Here is a 20,115-nt window from a genome sequence, read left to right as displayed (position 1 = left end):
GAGTTGGATGTCGTCTAAACGTGTTCAGACCGGATGTACACGCTAACTTGATTCTGGTTGTCCCGGCTGCTATCGTGGCCTTATCGCACGTGATTGCGCGGTGAGCTCGTGACCGCTTACCCACGCGCGCGTGTTGCCTCGCGAAACAAACAGCAAATTTGATATCACGCTCAAATGCATCGCGCATGGTCATGGACGATATCCTGAGAGGCCTCAATCCTGCGCAGAGAAATGCCGTCGCCTCCGAGTCGGCGGTCCTGCAGGTTCTGGCGCCTCCGGGATCTGGCAAGACGAAAACACTGACCGCACGCGTCGCGCACTTCATCGCGCATCGACGGCTGGAGCCATGGAACATCATCGTCTGCACCTTCACCGTGAAGGCGGCGAGCGAGATGAAGGAGAGAATCACAAGCTTCGTGGGAGGCCAGCTGTCGAGACACCTCAAATTGGGCACTTTTCATTCGGTGGCGTTGAGATATCTCCGGGCATACGGAGAGCACATTGGCCTGTCCAAGGACTTTGGCATTGCCGACACGTCTGATACCAAGGCCATCTTGAAGCGACTCATCAAGAATTTGAAGATATCCATCGAACCGGGGCCCGCTCTTGGCCGGATCTCGGCTCGAAAGGTCAAAGGGGCGGCAGAGAAGGCGCCGAAGAGTGTGGACCAGCAAGAATTCACAAGACTATTCGAAGAGTACGAGGCCGAGCTGGCCCGTCTCAACTTACTCGACTACGATGATATTCTGCTGCGATGCTCCTTCTTGCTGAAAAGCCACCCGCAATGCGTTGCCAACGTGCAGGCGGTCCTGATTGATGAGTTCCAAGACACGAACAACATCCAATACGATCTGATGACACTCTTTGCACAAAAGCACAACGTCATCACGATTGTGGGCGATCCTGATCAGAGCATCTATGGCTTTCGAGCCGCCGAGGCGAAGAATCTGATTCGAATGAGGCAGCAATGGCCAGATACGCTTACCATCAACCTCGAACAGAACTACAGATCATCCGGCGCCATTTTGCACGCTGCTCAGAACATCATAGAGCAAGATGAGAGTCGACCGCCGAAGAAGCTGCAGGCCACACATACCTTTGGCCTTCGACCAGTGCTACGAAAGCTGTCCTCGGCTTATGCAGAGGCAGAGTGGCTTGTGTCGGAGATCAGGCGTACCCGCTGCCTCGCTGGAAATATGGTGGACTTGAGTGACTACGCAATATTACTCCGTTCTGCGGCACTCTCACGGGCCATTGAGTCAGCTTTAGGTAGCGCGGGACTGGCTTATCGCATGGTTGGCGGACTGCGATTCTACGATCGTATGGAAGTGAAGCTCATCGTAGACTATCTCCGCGTGATACATCAACCCGACAACAGCGAAGCGTTAGAACGGGTTCTCAATGTACCCTCGAGACATATTGGAGACACCACGATCCAGAAACTCAGGCAAGAAGCGCAGGTGAAAGGGTTGTCCTTGTGGGCCCTGGTCTTGGCAGTAGCACAAGGACGACGTAAGTCAGATACGAAGCTCATGGACAAGACGGTGAAGGGCCTAACTTCATTCGTTGATGTCATATTGTGTGGCCAGAAGAAGGTGGACTCGTGGGCCGGGGAGGCGGCTGAGACACCATCTGTTGTCGATCTGATTACGCTGATCTCCCACAAAATCAAACTGCAGTCATACCTGAGGGAGAAGTTTTCGGCCGAAGACAGCTTTGAAGCGCGCTGGACGAATGTTGAAGAGCTAATGGCACAAGCCGCAGAGATGTCCAGACCAGAGACACTCGCACAGCTCGTTGAACTTGACAGCCTGCCCGTGCTTGATGACATAGAACAGCGACAGGCTACAGACCAGGACATTCTCTCCATTTTTCTTGCCAACATTGCCTTGACTGCTTCTGCAGAGAAGAAAGCCGATGATGAAGGCGAGAAAGCTCAGCAAATCACGATATCGACCATTCACGCCGCGAAGGGTCTGGAGTGGCCTGTAGTATTCATCCCTGCGTGCTATAACGGCTCGATCCCACACTCTCGTGCTGACGACAACGACGAGGAGCGGCGACTGCTGTATGTTGGCATGACGCGGGCACAGGCTCTGCTGTACTTGAGCTGTCCAATCAAGAACACTCAAAGAGAAACGACCACCATGTCCCCTTTCTTAACGCACTCTGGAGTGAGTGGTTTCTTCGAAGAGCACGGCCCAAGTCTGCCAGCATCAGACTTGATAAGCTTGTCGACAACACTCGCAAAGGCCTGTCCCAGCGAAGCGACGCTAAATGCAGCAAGGAAAACGTTAGAGCGCGACGAAGACAACTACTGGCCACTCAATGGCGATGAACCTTTCGAGGAACTCGCCAAGGCAACGAAACTAGGGACTTCTTCTACAGCAGGCTTTACCAGTGCACGAATGCACACCGTTACGTCGGTCCAGCAAGGCTTCTCTACTGACTCAGCAACCATGCCAGTGCAGCCCGGCTTTGTCAGCGTATCTGATCGGTACGAGGAGTTGATGGAAGCAGCTCAAATGCGCAAACTCGACAAGCGAATCGAAAACCAGGAGCAAAAGAAACAACAGAATCCAAGCGAGACAGCACCAAAAGGACGTAAACGACAGATTGAAGGTCAGGGCAATATCTCAAGTTTCTTCCAACAAAACGGAGGACTCAAGAGGCAAAAGTCGAGCGAGTCGAAAAATGGTAGATCTCAGCCTTTGCGCGAACTCTCCAATCTGGCAGAATGTCGCGGGACTACCAGCAGCAGCAACACTGCCTCGTCGTCTTTTTCATCATCATCTTCTTCTTCTGCAGTGAGCTTCCTAACTGCTCGACAAAGCCACGGTCTTTCCACCCACCGACCACTTTCCACTCCCATGTACACCAGACCTTCCTACCCAACATCATCACTGCGATCCAGAGCAGTTGGGATATGTACACCAGAGGACCGCGAAAATCATGATGACGATGACGACGACGACGACCATAATCGTCAGGGGCAGAAGAAATACTTGTTCCTATCTAGTTCGCCTGCAAAGCCTCTTGAAGAAGAAGGTGAAAAAGAAGAAGAGTCTCTGCCACAGGACGAAAAAAGCGCGACAGATAATGATAATAATTCTGTTGCTGTTAATGCATCGGGATTCCGTCCAGCGAGCACGTTTCATTCCACGTCTATGCAACAAGAGGTGCAACCGCGGCGACAGAAGACTTTGGGGGTCAGGAGAAGTATGAATGGCTGGGCGGCACGGATGAACCGATGAGAATATTAATAATAAGAACATAAAACACCACCATGAAGTGGGAATTGATGGGAGAAAATCAAGAAACGACAAGGGAGAGATTTTGTAGTTTGAAACCCGTCAACCAGACAGAATAAGGCCGTTGGACAGTTCGCATTATTTGGGGGGGGTATCATGATCGTCACGGGGAAGCATCTGCTTCATCTTCCTCCTCTGCACTGTCATCGTCTGCGCTATCACCTTGGCCAGAAGCAATGGGTATACCACTTTCATCTTCCTCCCCGTCTTCGTCGAAGCCCGTGAAGGTATCGTCGACATCATCGTCGTCCTCGCCTTCTTCTTCCTCTTCTTCTTCTTCTTTTCCCTCAGCAGCACTGGTTGCGACCGAGCCGTCGTCCTGCAGGTCCCTCTTTCTCTTGTGCGTCAGCCCTAACTTTTCATCTCTACTCCCTTCTTTGGTGGATTCCAACAGTTCCTCTCCTGCCTGCTTAGGCGGAGCAGAAAACCAAGGAATCTTCCCCCTCAAGAAATCGTTCAATACCATTTTCGCCACACCATCCATGTCCGCCTCACCACCTTTGAGCAGTCGCCCGCCTTTCCTGGCTAACATTTCCAAGAAATTGATTGATTCCGTCAAGCGTTCCTTTTCATCTTTGTCTTCGAATGGTTTCAGTCCATCATCATCGTTCCATTTACTGATTTGGTATGTCCGTTCGAGGTGATGGCGTTTGCATTTTGCAAGGACAGCAGGCATATATTGTGCTGGATTCTCCACATTCTCCACTCTGACCACACCTCGAAGGAGGATGTCTTCGGGCGTGTCTGTGATACTTGGTGGAACGATGCCAGGACAGTCGATGAGGTAGATGCGTTTCATCAAAGTGATGTATTGCCATACCTTTGTCTCTCCGGGTATGGGTGCTGTTGTGCATACTTTCTTCTTGCGGAGTGTGTTGATGATGGAAGATTTTCCTGTATTGGGGTAACCGATGAAACCGACTGATATCTGTTTTCTCGAGCTGTGGAGAGACGAGAACTGGCGGAGAAGGGAGATGAGGGAGCCTTTGCCGAATGAGTTGGTCATGCTGGCATGGAAGGCAAGAGTAGGGTATTCTCGAGAGAGAATCTTGACCCATTTTGCCTGGAAAATAATGTCAATACATATGCTGACAGGTTACTCCAGACGTGTGCGAACACAATGAAGAATCATAAATGTATATCCCGTTACTAAGCTGTCCATCACGGGTGTGAAGCATGAAGCTATCCGGATCGCTACTCAAACAAGACACAAATACTCCGAGATGATCATGCCAAAACGACAGAGGATCGGGTGGAGCTGGGGTTCGATCTGCCATCGCTGTAACAGGTCTGCTTCATAAGATTGCCGGGTGTGGCGGATGCAGACCTTGACTTGAGCAATGGCGGGTAGATAGGTGGCAAAGCGATGACAAGAGAAAGGTGTAACACATACCGCAACGCTCGTTGGCACTAGATCGCACTTGTTCAGCAAAAACACCAGGTGCTTGTGAGGTGCCTCTTCCCGCATGTACTTCTCCACGCTACGACACCGCGTTCCTTCGGGATCTCGACAGTCGATGACATGTATGATCACGTCGGAGCTGTCAATGACTTTGTACAATTCATTCCATATTCGTTTGCTTTGCCCTTTTGAGAAGACGGGCTCTCGTGCCGTGGTAAGTTCGCCATTCTTGTAGTCCTCGTCGCCAGTGAAGCCTGTGTCTGGCTGGATGTCGCCTGCGCCAGACAGTAATCGCGCCTCCTCCAACCGTTCCTCATATGTGCTGTAATCCTTGCCGGAAGCATTGGCGAGATCCTCAATATTCGACACTGCCAGTCGCGGTCGTTTCCGTTGCGCTTTGGGTCCAAATGTGTCTCCAAACTTTTCGCTCTCAATCCGGATCTTGGCCTTGTGCTGTATCAGGCCGTCTTTCCGCTCCTTGTCTTTGTTGTCGGTGATCAGGCTCATAGGAAGCTTGTTCTGCTTGAGAAGATAGCTATATGGGTCTTTGCTCTGCGCCTCCACAGCCCCGCGGAACTTGTCAAGGGCGTCTTGCGAGATGACCCGAGTGTTTGTAAACCATTTTCTGTTCGGCTCGACGCGCGCGCTTGGCTTGTCCCAGCTCTGAAATGATGCGGTTTGTGTGATTTCTCCCTTGGCATTGCGCGTGGCTCTGCCCTCCTTGAACATGTTGAGCGTCTTGACTTTTTTCGCGCTTCGGTAGAAGTTCTCGCCCTTCGTCTTGACGTTGCCCATGCCATCGCCCGTTTTGCCCTGCCGCACCTTGCGGGCGGCTTCCTTTTTACCCGATCCCATGCCGGCAGCTGCTGCGAAAAGGCGAAGGAGGAGGAAGAAGTCAAGTGGTGGCGAGTGATGGTGAGTGAGAGGGGAGGAGAGATGCGGCGTCGAAAAAGTTGAAGTCTCGAAACTTTTTGGAAGTAACGCCAAGGCTGCTCTTCCCGCCCTCGCCTCGAAGCCAACGCCGCTCTTTTTTATCACCATGTCCATTTTCTTCAACTTAGGGGCCTTTTCAATAGGCGTTCCGCCAACCTGCAGCAGGTCGGCATACAGTTCACTCGACGTATAGATTCGCGCTGAAGTTTGTACGAGATAATAAGGTATGCTGCGTCGTTTAATATGTTGTTCCGTATCGTATTTTACTGCAACCTGCCTCGGGTAAGCTTTCGAGCTACTTATTCATCGATACAGGCAGGCAGAAAAGTTCGGACTCTTGACTGTAGTCAGACGGTATAGGGTAATACGTGTATTGGACGACTGTGAACAGTAGAAATTGAATGGAATATTCAATACGTAGAAATCAGTCTACCTACATACCTATATAGCAGCTCTGTAGACATCTACCCATAACATAGAGTCCTAGAGACGCGTGTGTGACCCTCGGATACTGGACTTCACTTCCAAGGATTGTAGCTGCTATCGGAACTTAAAGACTAAAAGAACTCTCTTTGAAAGAAACCCCCTAAAATTGCAGATTTCCTCCCTCTGGGTATTCGCTAGTAATATTAATCCCGAAGCCTCCCCTCAACGACCAGCGTTGCTTTGATGTTGTCGCTGTTGTTGCTGTATCTTGTCTGTCGTAAAGCGTGACTTACCGTCTCCACTATCATTTACTTCCTTCCCCGTCGATTATTATGATAATCATCATCTCTCCGATATTCATGAGATCCATAATCAAAGTCATCATTACTATAGGACCGATGTCTTCTTCCGCCACCGCTTGTGGGATTGCTCGATGCTCTTTTCTTCTTGCCATACTCGTGGCCTCCTATACCGCCTAACAGGGCGCCTCCCAGGGTGCCTAGACCAGGGAAAATCGCGTCGCCGATTATCGCGCCACCGCCTTTTGCGACACGTCAATTTGAGAGCATTGTTGGGATGCGCTGTTGATTGAGAGCATTTAACATGACTTACCTGCTCCGAGAAATGTGGATGCTCCTGATGACTTCTTCTTCGGCAGCTGTGGTCTGTCGTTATGGTGGTGGTGGTGATGATGGTGTTGTCTATACCTGTCTCCTCTACTTCGACTCCTGCTGCGACTGCGGTCGCGTTTGCTTTCACGATATGGCGAGTGTGAAGGGTTGTACGAAGGCGTTGTGGGAGGCTTTTGATCGTCTCTATAGTATGCGGAGCCATCTTGGGGTGGGTAATAGCTGCCTAGATGAGGCTGCTGCTGCTGCTGAGGGTAATTGGGCTGTTGCGGCTGCTGATAGCCTCCGTATTGCTGTTGTTGGGGCTGGTGTCGGTTGTAATCACCCATCTGATTCTGTGGTCTCGAGCTCTTTTCGGGAGGGTATCCATTATTTACTGGCGCCGGCGCAGGGCGATAAATGGCGCTGTCAGGTAGGGCTACCGGGCGATCGAGTGGTGGCGGTTGAGAATGACGCCTTGGGTCACCGAACGCGCTGTATGGAGGCGGCGCATCTGACAGTGGATATGGAGGATTGTGGGCGTTCGAGTTGCCGTTGTAAGATGACGGGCCCGGCTGCGGACCCGGAGGATGGGACTGGGTTCCAAAGTACTCTGCGGCGGCCATATTCAGTCAACTGCGTGGTAGCGTCGCTATAGCAGTCAGTTGATCAGGGCAGTAGTGTGTGAAGGCGATCACGTAGGAGATGGGGTATACGAGAAGCAGCAAAAGGAGCGTAGAAGGATGGAAGCCGAGGGGAGGATGGGTGGCGGAGAAGGCAATGGAACTTGAAGCGGCGTGGTGGCATGTGACGTGCTCGTCTAGGTAGTGGCTATGAACGTATCTGGGATTGTCAGCGAGACCGGTGACCACGCACTGAATGAAGTGGAGTGCATGTATGTTCCTTGTGGTGGGCGGGGCTCATGGTAGTAGGTAGAGTCGCATGTGGCGACACTACTGATCCTGCGATGAATGATCCCAAATCCCAACTTGGAACTTTGGAAGTTCGTGGTGACGTTAGTCACGTGACTACAGGGCGTTCAACGGAAATGCCCGTGATCCCCGTGTGGTTCCCGTTTTCCGATAAAAACTAGTGATAATAGACCACCCCCTCCCCCCCCCCCCTTGCCATACCTAGAACTTAAAAGTGAGCTTCAAGTGCCGAAATGCCACGCTGAAAGCCTGAAAGCCTGAATTTTGAAACATGCTCGGAAGTCGGTACAATGAGGTGTGCAGAGGGAGGGATATATCGTACATGCAAATGTGCAAAGTGAAGGATGTGTGCATAGGCCTCGCGTCCTTTGCCTAAAGGTGAGGTACCTGGTACCAAAGAACAGGCTGGAATTCTTATTCCGAGCACTACCTACGGATAGTTCTGACTTGTTCTCGTTTCGCAGGTCTGCAGGACACACCTGTAACATGACCTGTCGGGCTGTGTAGACACCTCTCTCGTATACCACACATCTATCTCATGGATCATAGCTAAGTATGCGGGGTGCAACATCGCACCGCTCTCGTCCGTATTCGTTCGCGTTCCTATCAGGGCAGATTATCCAGCCAGTCTCGAGTATAAGAATCTCCAGCACCTCGAGGTATTGCATCGTCGAACATACTCTCAAGAAGAACCTCCTACACTTCTCAACACTCGGGGCCTAGCACCGCAGTCGTACACTACAATTCTCCAACGATGCATCGAGGCGTGTACGGACTCTTCTTCCTGCTTTGCTTAGGAGCAGAATTATCTGGTGTGCAAGCACAACATCCACTTGAACAGCGAAATGCACTGGCCAACGGAAAGGCACCACCAAAAGAAGAGCTCAAAATTGGGTAAAAAGTCCTTACGTCTGAAAATGTACGCTACCTACTAATTAAAGGTTTCCAGATACTACTGCGATTACCTTGGCTGGCTGGTATATCATGCAAAATCCGAGTGGGAAGTCTACGAACTAACACGTCTTGTTACAGGTTTACTATGACGAACGAGGACACTTCGTCAACGGGTGGGATTGTGGTGGTACCAACCGCCATTGTTGCACGGTGGGTCCAGACCACAAGTCCGGGTCCTGTGCGAGCTGTCGTGTATTTCATGGCTGCCCCTGCGGATAAGAGAAGAAGAAGAGGGAGAGAGGGAGAATGTCCGTACCTATGTCAAGGGCTATGGAGCCAGACATGCTACAATGCACTTGTATCGATATGCATGAATACCTGTACCTTATCGAAGTGTACACCGATTTAGTCAAAGCCCCTGTCTTTTACGCTACGTATTACTGCAGCCTACGCCGCCTGCGGCACACACCTGAATATGTACACATGTTTGTGAAGAAAGACACTAAGGTACGGCCCGGGAAGGGTGAGGTGACAGGGCGCAGCGGATGATTGCTCTGTCAGCAACACGAGATACGCTGATACGGTCAGTAGGTACATGTAGGTACATGTAGGTAATGCTTTGCTGGCGAGATGGTGAATAGGTACATCAGGTACCTAGGTAAGGTACACTATCATGTATCGAACACGGTCCACGAGAGATCCATGGCGAAGATGATTGATCAACAAATAGCCTGCGTGCCGCGCATTGTTCCTTGACTTTACTTTATTGCCTAAAGGGCAAGGTGTTGTAGATTAGGTACCTTTGGCAGTTTCTGATTTAGATTCTAGAGTGGTCAATACCAGGTACGCAAAAGACCCTTACAGGCTTACACTTACTCTTTACAGCTAAGGTACCTTACCTCTGTCTTTATCCCCCTTGGCACGCTCTCTACACACGTGGGGCAGCATCCCGATAAGTAGGGATCTCTGAACCTGGCTGTCATAAGTGATGGCTTATTACCTCCGTACCTATGAAGCCAGTTCTATCCCGGTTGCCGGTTACTGCAACGCCCCGGGCCTACCCGCAGCTACCTGCCTGACTTATGCACCCAGCACCAGCACACGACGTGAAATATCGAGAACGTCCTCCATACAGGTAGTGACCATTTCCCCAAACTGCACAAGCTTCTGTCCTATACGACACTGGCATACCCGCCCTTGGACTCACTAGCCAAGGGACGTGGGGACCCGTTCATTCTTCCAAGCGAGTCGTATTGAATAACCGCGCCCCGGTATCTGTTCCTCCTCGCCCAGTATACTTGTTCTGACTAATCCGCAGTGTAACCAGATCGATACTGCTATATCCAACCAAGGCCCATTCCAGCAATGCTCCCGGACGCAGCCCATCAGCCTGCACAACCCCAGTAACGACTACGATACGAATGGTCGGCCTCAATTTGCGAAGGTGTTGCACAAAGTCGGCCATGGTCTCGCCATTGTTCACCACGGAATCGACCAGGATTACGGTAGACTGCCGCTTCAGCTGCTGAAGCTCAATATCCTCGGGCTTGTGGGCGTGCAGGAAGGCAGATTGTGGGAAGGCATCGCTGACGCCGAATGCCATGGGTTCACCGCCGCGCATGACTGCGATGATGGTTGTGCTACTCTCGTCGACGAGGCAATAGCCGTTGGTGGACCCGCCTTGGACGTGGCGGATCTGGATCTCTTGGACGCCGAGTAGGTCGGATAGAAACTCTGTGGCGAGGTACCATCCGACCTTTCGATGGGCTTTGCGCAGGGCGGGACCGCTCACTGTCGCATCTCGAGTCGGCGTCATTAATAGTTTGGCCGCGGTGCGCGTAGTGGCATCTTTGGTTTGAATGCCGCATTTCAGAGCTTGCATGAAGCCCAGGTCCACCAGCTGGACGATTGGTAGCTTGGAGGTATCCAGCAATGGAGAGGCGTTGCCAGGAAAGAGTATCTGACGAGCACGCAGATCACCGTCATCGATGGCATGCTTGAGCTCGACCTCCATGCTTTTGCTTCGCTTTTGTTGCTCTCCCACGACCACCAGAGCCTGATCGGCTTGCTTGAGCATAGGCAGGTCAAGGGGACTGTCACCGAATACCCAAACGTACATGTTGTGAGATTCCTGCAAGTGCTTCACGACATCGGCCTTGATCCTGGGCGTCACGATACAGTCGGACAACTCTGGCCCACTACCGACGACTCTGACTATTTCAGATAGCCCTAGGTTCGTGAGCACTTTCTGCCAAATTAGCCGCAGTCCGCAGGTCACGACGATCGCGCCGATATGCGGTGCCTTGGCGACCATCTGAAGCAGGTTGATGAACTCGGGACGCACTGTCACCTGAGACGCCACGGTGCTGCATATAGCATCGAAGTATTCTTCGTCACCCACATCGCGGTACAGCAAAATAGCTTGATGGAAAGAGGTGTGAGAGTACCCTGCTGTCCGGAATAGAGCTTGTAGAGGATCTGGCTGGTCGCTCATAGCTTGCTTCCAGAAAAGCTCGCCAGTATCTTCCGCGGCCAGAGTCTTGTCGCCGTCGATGACGAGCATAGCATCTGGCTTGGTTCGCTTGAGACCAACAAGACTGCTCATCGCTTCAATCACACGTCCGATGGCCATTATTTTATCGTACTCCTCATTGTGCACATAGAACCTTTTGACGAGATACGACGCCGCACAGGTTTCCTGTATGAGCGAGAACACAATCCCATTCTTGTAACAGAGCTTTCGCAACTTTTTCTTCTCGGAATCCTGCCAGCGACGAATCTGAGCTGCTGACAACCTCCTGCGCTCAGGGCGATTAGTGTCGTTTTCGACGCGTTTCTCGATAACGTCCGCTGGAGGGTCAAGATACAGAACGTGCGTGTAAACATTCAAATCAGCATTAGTAATGACTTCTTCAAGGTCAGCGTCTGCCTCCTCCCGCCAGAAACTGAAGTGTCCAGTGACGATTCCGAGTCTCTTGGTGTCAATGCAGTCTTGCTGGATGGAGATGATGGCGGCTTCACGTATCGCAAGCTTTTCACCCTCGTTGCTGCTCTTGAACGTCTGGAGACCGCCTGCGTGCCGGGCAACGACCTCGGAGCCTTCAAAGAACGCGATCTTCGATAGGTTCATACTTGCCTCTAAATTGTGCATAAGTGTTGTTTTGCCGCTACCTGTGACACCGAAGACGCCAATGATCATCGGCTTGACTGGTGGCGGGTGCAAGGGCTTCTCGTTCGCAGATCGGGTGTCTGCCATGTCTCCAAGCTTGTTGGGCATGATTGACTCGTTGTGATTTCATCTCTGGACTGCGGTCTTATAATTCTCTCGTCCTTGTTTGCTACCAGGTCAGTGCAAGCAGTCCGAATTTCAACAAAACAACCAGAATTTTCGATGACTCTCCAACAGCGAGCCATAGTCCCAATCCTACCGTTTGGACCTGACTGTATCTTCGCCAGTCCCGGCGGACCACACGGTCACCTCCTGGTGTGCTGAGGGCCAAGAGCACCAGTGTCTACACAACAGCATGTGCCACTCTTCGCCACGCTTATGGCGCGTTCGTCGAACTCTTGTTCTTTCGACGTTAGCTCCAGGGAAGTCTATCTTTCCGGCCCAGAAGGCTCTGTGACCCCCTTTGTTTTATTGTCATTGCTCCCCAATGGCCGGAGCCCACCAAGCTACATGAAGAATTCGATCTGACATCCGACTTCGAACATGCCTTGTTTTGAGCCCGCCTTGCTTACCAGCAATGCAACGCATCAGAAGCGCAGTGTCCCTTTTTGAGCGCCTCATCCAACTGCTTGAATACACATGTTCGAGGCCAATTGGCACCTTGCATTTTCTGCAGTATTTTCATCCCCGTTTCTTCAGTGCGGTGGTTTTTGCATAGGCAATTAGGCACATCGCGGTGTATGGCGCTGACATCGCGGACGCGGATCCTTCCGAGATATGCTTGGCGCCAAGCAATTTCCCTTCCATCAGCCAAGAGATATGTCAATCTGATTCTGCCTTGTGACTTGTCTTTTTTCTTTTTTCAATTCAGTTCAAAAATACATGTAAACTAGTCGTCCATGGACTAGATGCAATTCACTTGTGCCAGTCAATATTTGTCAAAATGACGGAAGTGGTGAGTGCCCCCCCCCCCCCCCACACACACACAAGGCGCACTTTTAGTATAACATACCGTGAGCACACGATCTAGTGTGTGCGGGCCCGCAAGGTCAAATAGTTGAATTTGAGTAATAATGTCAAACGAGCTTGTCCTGCCTGACATTTGATAATGAGAGTCGGTTGTTCGGAAAAAGCACATCATTTCACTGGTCCATGAAGTAGTAGTATAGTAGTGGCGGGGGTCTGGACCTCACAAAAAAAAGCCACGGCCACAGTTGTGTAACCACCTATTCATTGACTGGGAAAGAGAGTAATTTTCGGGGAGGGGGGAGTTGGCGATGGGGATTGTGTATATCTCTCTCTCTCCTACGTATGTGTGTACACGCGCACACATACACGCCACGAGGGGGATCTCGGTTGTGCAACCACTCGAGCGTGACACCAACGAGATTCCCGTCGTTGACATGACGTGAGTGGAGGGGTTAAGAAAGAAAGAATAATTATGATAATTCTCTGCAGCGAGGGGTCCTCGAGAAGTCTGGCCGCTCTACTTGGTAGATCTTGCCCTGTTGTTACACCTCTGTCGCTAGATTTCGCACAATGTGAAGAAAGCGTCTAGACCGGCATACATCCAACAGTGCGCGACAGACATGGTCAAGGTGGTTCATACGTCACAGGCGTCATTGATGGGTGGTATGGGTGATTGCTTTCCTGGCTAATATAGCACATGGACACCGCCAACCGCATTGCGCAGACACATTCGATCTTTACTCCCCAGGTTCATCCGCCGTGTTCTGCCACGATCGGTCGCTTTGCCACGTGGAAGTGGATATATGTGCCCTTCTCTGCTTCACCTTCGTGGTGAGGATACGTCTGCCTCGCGGGGCAGTCGTTCGCTTCACCACGTGGAAGTCGCAGACACTGCTGCTGCAAGACCAAAGCGTCGGATGTGCAGGTGTCAAATCCCATTGAATGTGACGTCGTTGGCAGCGCAGATCAAGTGAAGATGATCAAGTGGATCTGGTATTTAGCATGACTGGCACGCCAGGACTTTCGTGAGTTGTCAAGCTAGTCCTGGGTCAGCAAAACCATTAACGAATTCAGAATACACACCGATCAAGATCAGGTCTTTCAGAATGTGCAGCCGCAGAGCCCCACGACATCCTACCTGTGGCCACGCTGTAAGTAAACCCCACATAAGACTTTCGATGCAGAAGTTGACCATACCAGGCACATGGCACAGCCCTGGCCGCAGCAGTAATGCATAAATGCAATCGTGCGGACAAGCAACCATGCAAAAGCGTAGTGTGGGATTCGTATGATGTTCCACGAGCTCTCTGCGACCGATGCATTATCAATGGAGAGATCATCGCACAGAAGAGAGGCCTCGACGTCGGGGTGTATGCCCGGCGTATGGGAGCGAGTTACCAGGCTCTTGTGGATGCGAATCCTGCGGCATTGCCCCCGCCCCCGCCCAGTAGATCGTTGCCGCGGAAGACGGCGAAGCTGTATGTTAAACCACAGCGCATTCAGGGTACCGCGCTGATTTTCTTTTCTCTCCTAGGCAAGAGTGCACAGCTTTTTCGGCTCGGTCTGGTAGGGTGCGAATGGCAACAATCGAATGTCCGAGCGCTTCTTCGTGGACTAGGAATCTTTGAGATGACTTTGGTGGGCTTATGGCAACTCCAGTCGGTGACAATAAGTATTGATCTCAGGCGGTGATGGTAATAATTGGTTCCAGGCGGTGATAATAGGTATTTTGTGTCCTTTTACTTTCCTTGTGTTTTCGCTAGAGATATGCGCGACGCGTCAACAGCAGCTGAGAACTTGTTCAGAAGTCAGCTCTCCGTATAGCAAGACATTCAAACCATTGACCAATGTAGACCATGTCGGACAAGGGTAATAATTTTGATGGTATGTTGATGATAGAGTAAGTGTAGGACTGTAGGTCTGCGTCGCGTGATGTCTGAAGTCCGACTCTGCCAAGACTTTCCCCTATACAATGAACTGTTAACAGATTGCTTTCAGAGACGAAGCCTCCTATACTGCTTTCCTGAAGATTGGACTTATTGCAGAATATGTACCTCATTACTCACCAGAAACATCGGCGTAGTAATACATAGGTACCTTGAATATAGGAGTTAGGAGGTAGGAGGATGGGCGGAACAATAGTTATACCGTGAATTGCTCGGTCCTTTTCGGACCGAAGGCCTTGGCATAAGTTCTAGTACTGAAAGCGTAGACTTCCTCGAACTTACCGAGCATATCCCCGACCACAACAGATCAACAACAATGCCGTCGCCATTTCTACAGAGACTCCTCACGCTACCGCCCATGTTACGCCAGAAATGCTTCGAGGCCATCACAATCACAACAAGATGCTACTCCGTCTCAACCACCCTCCGAGCCAATTCCGGCCATGAAAATCCACTGGTAAGGAGAACCGCCTCCTTCTCCTCCATCAGCATCATCATCAGCGTTCTAACCTGTCCATCTTGACAACTCCAACAGGGACTTCCCAAATCCGGGACACCTCCCAATCTTGCTGCTCGCATGAAACGAGGTACGATTTTTTTTTTCTTTCTTCAATCCCATGAAAATCCATCTGCACACATCACTAACCGTATCCTCCTCCACAAGGTCTTCCCGAAAAAAGACCCATTCCCAACGTCGCCAAAGTAATAGCCGTCAGCAGCGCCAAAGGCGGCGTAGGAAAAAGCACCATAGCAGTAAATTTGGCACTCGCACTCGCACGACAACAATCATCACAACAAGGAACACAAGTCCAACAAAGACCCCTCCACATCGGCATCCTCGACACAGACATCTACGGCCCCAGCCTCCCCACCCTCTTGAACCTCGAATCCTACGAACCCCATCTCGACGGCAACTCCCGCCTCATCCCACTGACCGCCTACGGCATCCACGCCATGTCCATGGGCTTCCTCGTCCCCGCAGCCCAACCGCTCGCGTGGCGCGGTCTCATGCTCCAAAAAGCTCTCACACAACTCCTCTTCGAAGTCTCCTGGCCGGCCCTCGACGTGCTCGTGATAGATTTACCTCCGGGCACGGGAGATGTGCAATTGACATTGACGCAGAGCGTACCCCTCGCTGGCGCCGTGATTGTTTCTACTCCGCAGGATTTGGCTTTGCGGGATGCCGTGCGCGGAGTGGCCATGTTGGAGAAGGTGGGAGTGCCGATTTTGGGGCTGGTGCAGAATATGAGTACGTTTGTGTGTGCGAATTGTGGACATGTGGCGGAGATTTTTGGTCGGGATGGTATGTTCTCTCCTCTCTCTCTTTTCTCTTCCTCTTTTTTTTATCTTCCCCTTTCCTCTCCTTCATTTCTTCTTTCTGACATTGCGAATAGGCGCCAAGAACAAATGCGAAGAATTAGGAATCCCCTTCCTAGGTGATGTCCCTTTACATCCAGACATTTGCTCGAGTGCCGATGTGGGTAAACCGACCATGGCTTCGAGTCCAGACTCGCCTCAGGCGCAGGCATTTGTAAAGTTGGCGAGTACGATTGCTTCGAAATTGCAACTCTAGATGCCTCGTCTTCAGTCTGTAGAAGATGATAATAATCTTATGAAACAAGAATTTCTGAATACGCTTTTTCAAAAGTATTTACAATTGCAGTTAAGATATACTGATAACAGTCCGTCAGTCTCCTCACGACTAGAGGAAAGTCAGTCCCCAACGAGCTGTGTCACTATTCCGGAACCAGCAACCAGTAGTAGTACTACTACTTATTACCCTAAAAACAATCCTACAAGCTCAATACACCACTCAGTGGCAATTTCCGACTGGAATTACCAACATATACCATCTTGGTATAATTCGAAATGACCCAATTCTGCGCCCCAGAATCCCAATTACTCAAATCCTTTCTCGTGATATCCGCGGTGAACGTGGCCGACTGTCCCGGCGAAATTGACAGACGGTCAAAATTTCGCAATTGCACTTTGGCATCGTTGGGACCGCCGAGAGACACGTACAGCTGCGCGACCTCGTCTCCGGCGACGGAGCCGGTGTTGGTGACGGTGGCGGTCACGGTGAAGAGTACGTCCCAGAGTTGGGGGTTGCCGCCAGGAGCGCCACCTGCGGGGAGGTAGGGCTGGGGGGCGGAGTCGTATGAGCCTGCAGGCCAGGTGTAGTTGACGCCAAAGTCGGGATCGCCGCTGGAGGAGGCGAGGTCGGTCGAGTTGATGTAGGGGTAGATGTAGGCGTAAACGCCCGAAAGATTGGCGGGGCGAACGTAGTCGTCTGGATTGGTCGACATGGAGCCATAGGTGGGCGCTGCGGGAGAATTGCCCGTCGTCGGACTGTACGCCGCGACTTGATGCTTTTGGATGTTCAGATTGGAGAAAGTGAAGGTGGTGTAGGAGAGTCCGTAGCCGAATTCGAAAATGGGCGTCCGGTTGTACTTGTCGAGAGCCCGGTAGTCGATGAAGATGCCCTCTTCAAATGAATCCTGGGGTCCATTGACACCATTGTTGAGGTCGAAGAGGACCTCGGTGCCGTAATCTTCCGGTTGTCTCGCCCAGCTAAAAGGAGTCTTACCGCCGGGATTCACCTTTCCGTAGAGGACATCAGTAATGGCGTTGCCACTTTCTTGCCCAGGAAGACCCGCCCATATGATGGCAGTGACATTTTCGTGGTCGTACCAGGGAGTCACAGTGACCTCTCCCACGGTGTGAAGCACGACAACAGTATTGTTGCAGTAGCTCGTGACATTCCGGATGAGGTCGTCACCGTTGTGCCACAGAGTGAGGTTGTTCCTGTCACCTTCATTGCCGTCGACGGTGATATAGCCTTCTCCAGCGTCTGCATTCGCGAATACCAGGCAGACGCCGCTGACGTCCGACACTCTTCGAGACAAGGCGTCGATTTGCTTGTAAGCGTAATCATCGATGACACTTTCAATAGAGCCTCCGCAGCTACGCACTTCCGCCTTGATGGCCTCCAGAGGCGTTACCAGGTAGGGGAATTCGGCAGTGCCTGAGCCCCATGCCATCGCAAGGGTTCCGTTGTCACAGCCTAGCGCGCATGTTAGTTCATCTTACTATAGACATCGTCCCGAGCAAAGAAACCAACCTCGATCGGCACAGCCATTGGGTCCATATTGATTCTCGCCTGCATCGGAGCCAAAGACAGCAGTCAGCTTTTCCTTGCCCGTGAGTGGCAAGGCGCCCTTGTTCTTCAGCAGTACTGTGGCTTTCGCTGCGAACTCGCGAATGTCTGCGGCGTGCTCCCCTCGAACATCAACATGATCATTGACGTGCGTGTAATCTTGCTGCGCATACGCATGCTTGAAGCCATAGGTGTCTGCAGTCCACGACGAGAAGTTGGGAGCATCCTCCACCTGGTTTCCCGGGCGATCCACGTAATACCACGCAGCGACGATTCGAATCGCGGCATCGTCCAGTCTCCATTGTGGGACAGTGCCATTGAGGATCGCGATGGTCAAGTTGGGACCCCAATAACTGGTTGCACTGTCGAATGCCACATCGCCCGGCATGGTCATATCTAAGCCGGCCAGGGCACTGCTCACACCCGCATGCTGAGCGCCCCAGTCCGAGACGATGAAGCCCTGGAAGCCGAGTTCTCCTTTGAGGAGATAATTGTTGAGGTAGCTGTTCTGGCAGGCATAGGAGTTGTTGACTTGATTGTACGAGCACATGATCGATCCCGTTCCGGCACGGACAGCCTCCGCAAAGGGCCACAGGTACAACTCATGCATCGTCACGTCGTCGATGTTGGAGCTGAGGGACGCAGTCAGATTCGCGGGTGTACCTCCTTGGCGAAAGTGCTATACGCAATAGGTCGAACGTCAGCACCAGGAAGAATATGTCTTCAAAATGTTGTTGTTGTTGTTGTTGTTGTTGTTGTTGTTGTTGTTGTTGCCGGACTCACCTCCTGCTCGTTGGCAATATAGTGCTTCGTGCACGCAATCACGCCGGCATCTTGGATACCTTTGACCGTCTCATAGACGGCGATTCCGGACAAGGACGGATCTGGCGAGAAGCCTTCCCAGATACGACCTCCCGCTGCGTTTCTGCCCAGAGGACCGATGGCTGGGCCCAGCTGCACATCAACTCCCTTGCCTTTGTGCTCGCTTGCCATGGCATAGCCACGCCGGTAGTACAGGTCGCGGCTCCATGTGGCTGCGATGGTTTGACCGGAAGGAAAAGCGCTGACAAAGTCTGCGAATCGCACGCCGAGGGGAGAGTCCTGAAGACAGAGCGATTTGAAGCCGAGTCTAGGGATCGATCCAGTGTTGCCGACGCACTTTTCTCCTTCCCATCCGACTCCAGTCGTGAGGTTGACCTTCTCGAGCAATGACAACTGCGAGACGAATGCGGCTGCCTTCTCGTATGCGTCCTTCCAGTCCGATAGACCCTCACCCCACTGCGATCAACATATATTAGTAAAGTCGCCCGCTATGGACGCGTTCCGCACGCGTCATTTGCTGGAAATTCCTCCTCGGTAAACTGACTGGCGATGGGTACTTGGGCGGGCTCTGAGCGAAATCGAGATTCTCTTGAGTATTATTGGCAAACGGCTGCAACTGTGCAAATACAGCCGGTACTGCTGCTGCCAGCAGTACGACCTGAGGCAGCATCATGTCGAGGAGAAGATGATGAAGAAGAAGAAGAAGAAGAAGAAGCCAATGCCCACAACAATGCCCGATCCTGTGAGAAGAGGCGAAGAAGTATTCAATGTCCAGAAAGAAGAGGGTTCGACCATGGGCATGGAGCAGACGGGATAGAAGGGGAAGTCGCCGGAAGATGATACCTTATGGTCGTAAAAGGGAAAAAAGAGAAAGGCGTCTGGAACAGCTACTGGCGCTACCGCAACTGCTACCTCATCACCGCCAGATACCACGCTGTACCTGCAACCAGGACACGTGGTTCGGCAGGGTGGTATGGCATGGCAAGGCATGCATATTCAGGCATATTCAGTTGTGAAAGCGAGTTATTACTGTGCAGAGACCTCATATCCCCGCACAGGAACAAACGTTAATGACATGCTTTGCCGAAAAAGGGCTGAAGCTACCTCCTAGAACGGTTTGGAAGAAGTCGAAGTGGCTCGCATAGGGAGGTACTCACAGTCTCGCACTCGCTTGCCGCCACCGAGACACTCGTCCCCGCGTGTCATCCACTTGCTCGGCGTCCAATAAAGCGAATTGTGCACGACGACGGGGAAATCATCACAATTCATCAGAGGCTAGAGCCGTCTGACGGTGATTATTCATCGATTACGATGCCGTTTGCTCCACAAACAGAGCATCGGAAATCACTTTGCTGGGATCAAGTATGTAGGAGGTAGCATTGACTTTCAGACTTTTGTAACCAAATGAAGTCGCTCCCTCCTCCTCGCCCTTGTTTTCCCCGTACATACCTCCGTAGGAACTACTCTCTCCAGTCTCTCCGCAATCCAGTCTATGTCGTGTTGCCACACCCAGGCCCACAGCTTCATCCTGCTGTATGCGATGCGG

The 20,115-nt window shown here is 51.7% G+C and overlaps 6 protein-coding genes across 6 annotated transcripts; 2 read left to right on the top strand and 4 right to left on the bottom strand.

Moving 5' to 3' along the window:
• Positions 1-191: 191 nt before the first annotated feature.
• Positions 192-2,360, top strand: SEPMUDRAFT_22371 (UvrD-helicase-domain-containing protein; the record flags this gene model as incomplete). The annotated part of the gene is made up of 1 exon (XM_016908353.1): positions 192-2,360. A coding segment is annotated over one exon (2,169 nt), but the record flags the coding sequence as incomplete, so codon positions are not given.
• Positions 2,361-3,397: 1,037 nt separating this feature from the next.
• SEPMUDRAFT_77922 (nucleolar GTP-binding protein) lies at positions 3,398-5,568 on the bottom strand (the record flags this gene model as incomplete). Its single annotated transcript, XM_016910179.1, has 2 exons — positions 3,398-4,374; positions 4,705-5,568. 2 exons carry the CDS (start codon positions 5,566-5,568, stop codon positions 3,415-3,417), a joined length of 1,824 nt encoding a protein of 607 aa, XP_016765668.1. The 3' UTR covers positions 3,398-3,414.
• Positions 5,569-6,115: 547 nt separating this feature from the next.
• SEPMUDRAFT_146533 (uncharacterized protein) lies at positions 6,116-7,511 on the bottom strand. The gene is made up of 2 exons (XM_016903713.1): positions 6,685-7,511; positions 6,116-6,613 (listed from the first exon to the last, which is right to left on the bottom strand). The coding sequence occupies exons 1-2, from the start codon at positions 7,304-7,306 to the stop codon at positions 6,381-6,383; spliced, it is 855 nt and encodes a 284-aa protein (XP_016765667.1). The 5' UTR covers positions 7,307-7,511; the 3' UTR covers positions 6,116-6,380.
• Positions 7,512-9,737: 2,226 nt separating this feature from the next.
• Positions 9,738-11,762, bottom strand: SEPMUDRAFT_34717 (uncharacterized protein; the record flags this gene model as incomplete). Its single annotated transcript, XM_016908581.1, has 1 exon — positions 9,738-11,762. One exon carries the CDS (start codon positions 11,760-11,762, stop codon positions 9,738-9,740), a length of 2,025 nt encoding a protein of 674 aa, XP_016765666.1.
• Positions 11,763-14,927: 3,165 nt separating this feature from the next.
• On the top strand, positions 14,928-16,165 carry SEPMUDRAFT_77920 (P-loop containing nucleoside triphosphate hydrolase protein; the record flags this gene model as incomplete). Its single annotated transcript, XM_016910178.1, has 4 exons — positions 14,928-15,047; positions 15,126-15,177; positions 15,255-15,893; positions 15,985-16,165. Exons 1-4 carry the CDS (start codon positions 14,949-14,951, stop codon positions 16,161-16,163), a joined length of 969 nt encoding a protein of 322 aa, XP_016765665.1. The 5' UTR covers positions 14,928-14,948.
• Positions 16,166-16,243: 78 nt separating this feature from the next.
• SEPMUDRAFT_160784 (glycoside hydrolase family 3 protein) lies at positions 16,244-19,242 on the bottom strand (the record flags this gene model as incomplete). Its single annotated transcript, XM_016907907.1, has 4 exons — positions 16,244-17,654; positions 17,712-18,426; positions 18,531-19,025; positions 19,114-19,242. The coding sequence occupies 4 exons, from the start codon at positions 19,240-19,242 to the stop codon at positions 16,384-16,386; spliced, it is 2,610 nt and encodes an 869-aa protein (XP_016765664.1). The 3' UTR covers positions 16,244-16,383.
• Positions 19,243-20,115: the final 873 nt, after the last annotated feature.

Source organism: Sphaerulina musiva (assembly GCF_000320565.1).
Source record: "Sphaerulina musiva SO2202 unplaced genomic scaffold SEPMUscaffold_1, whole genome shotgun sequence".
Lineage (NCBI taxonomy): Eukaryota > Fungi > Ascomycota > Dothideomycetes > Mycosphaerellales > Mycosphaerellaceae > Sphaerulina > Sphaerulina musiva.
This window is presented reverse-complemented; position numbering and strand designations above follow the sequence as displayed.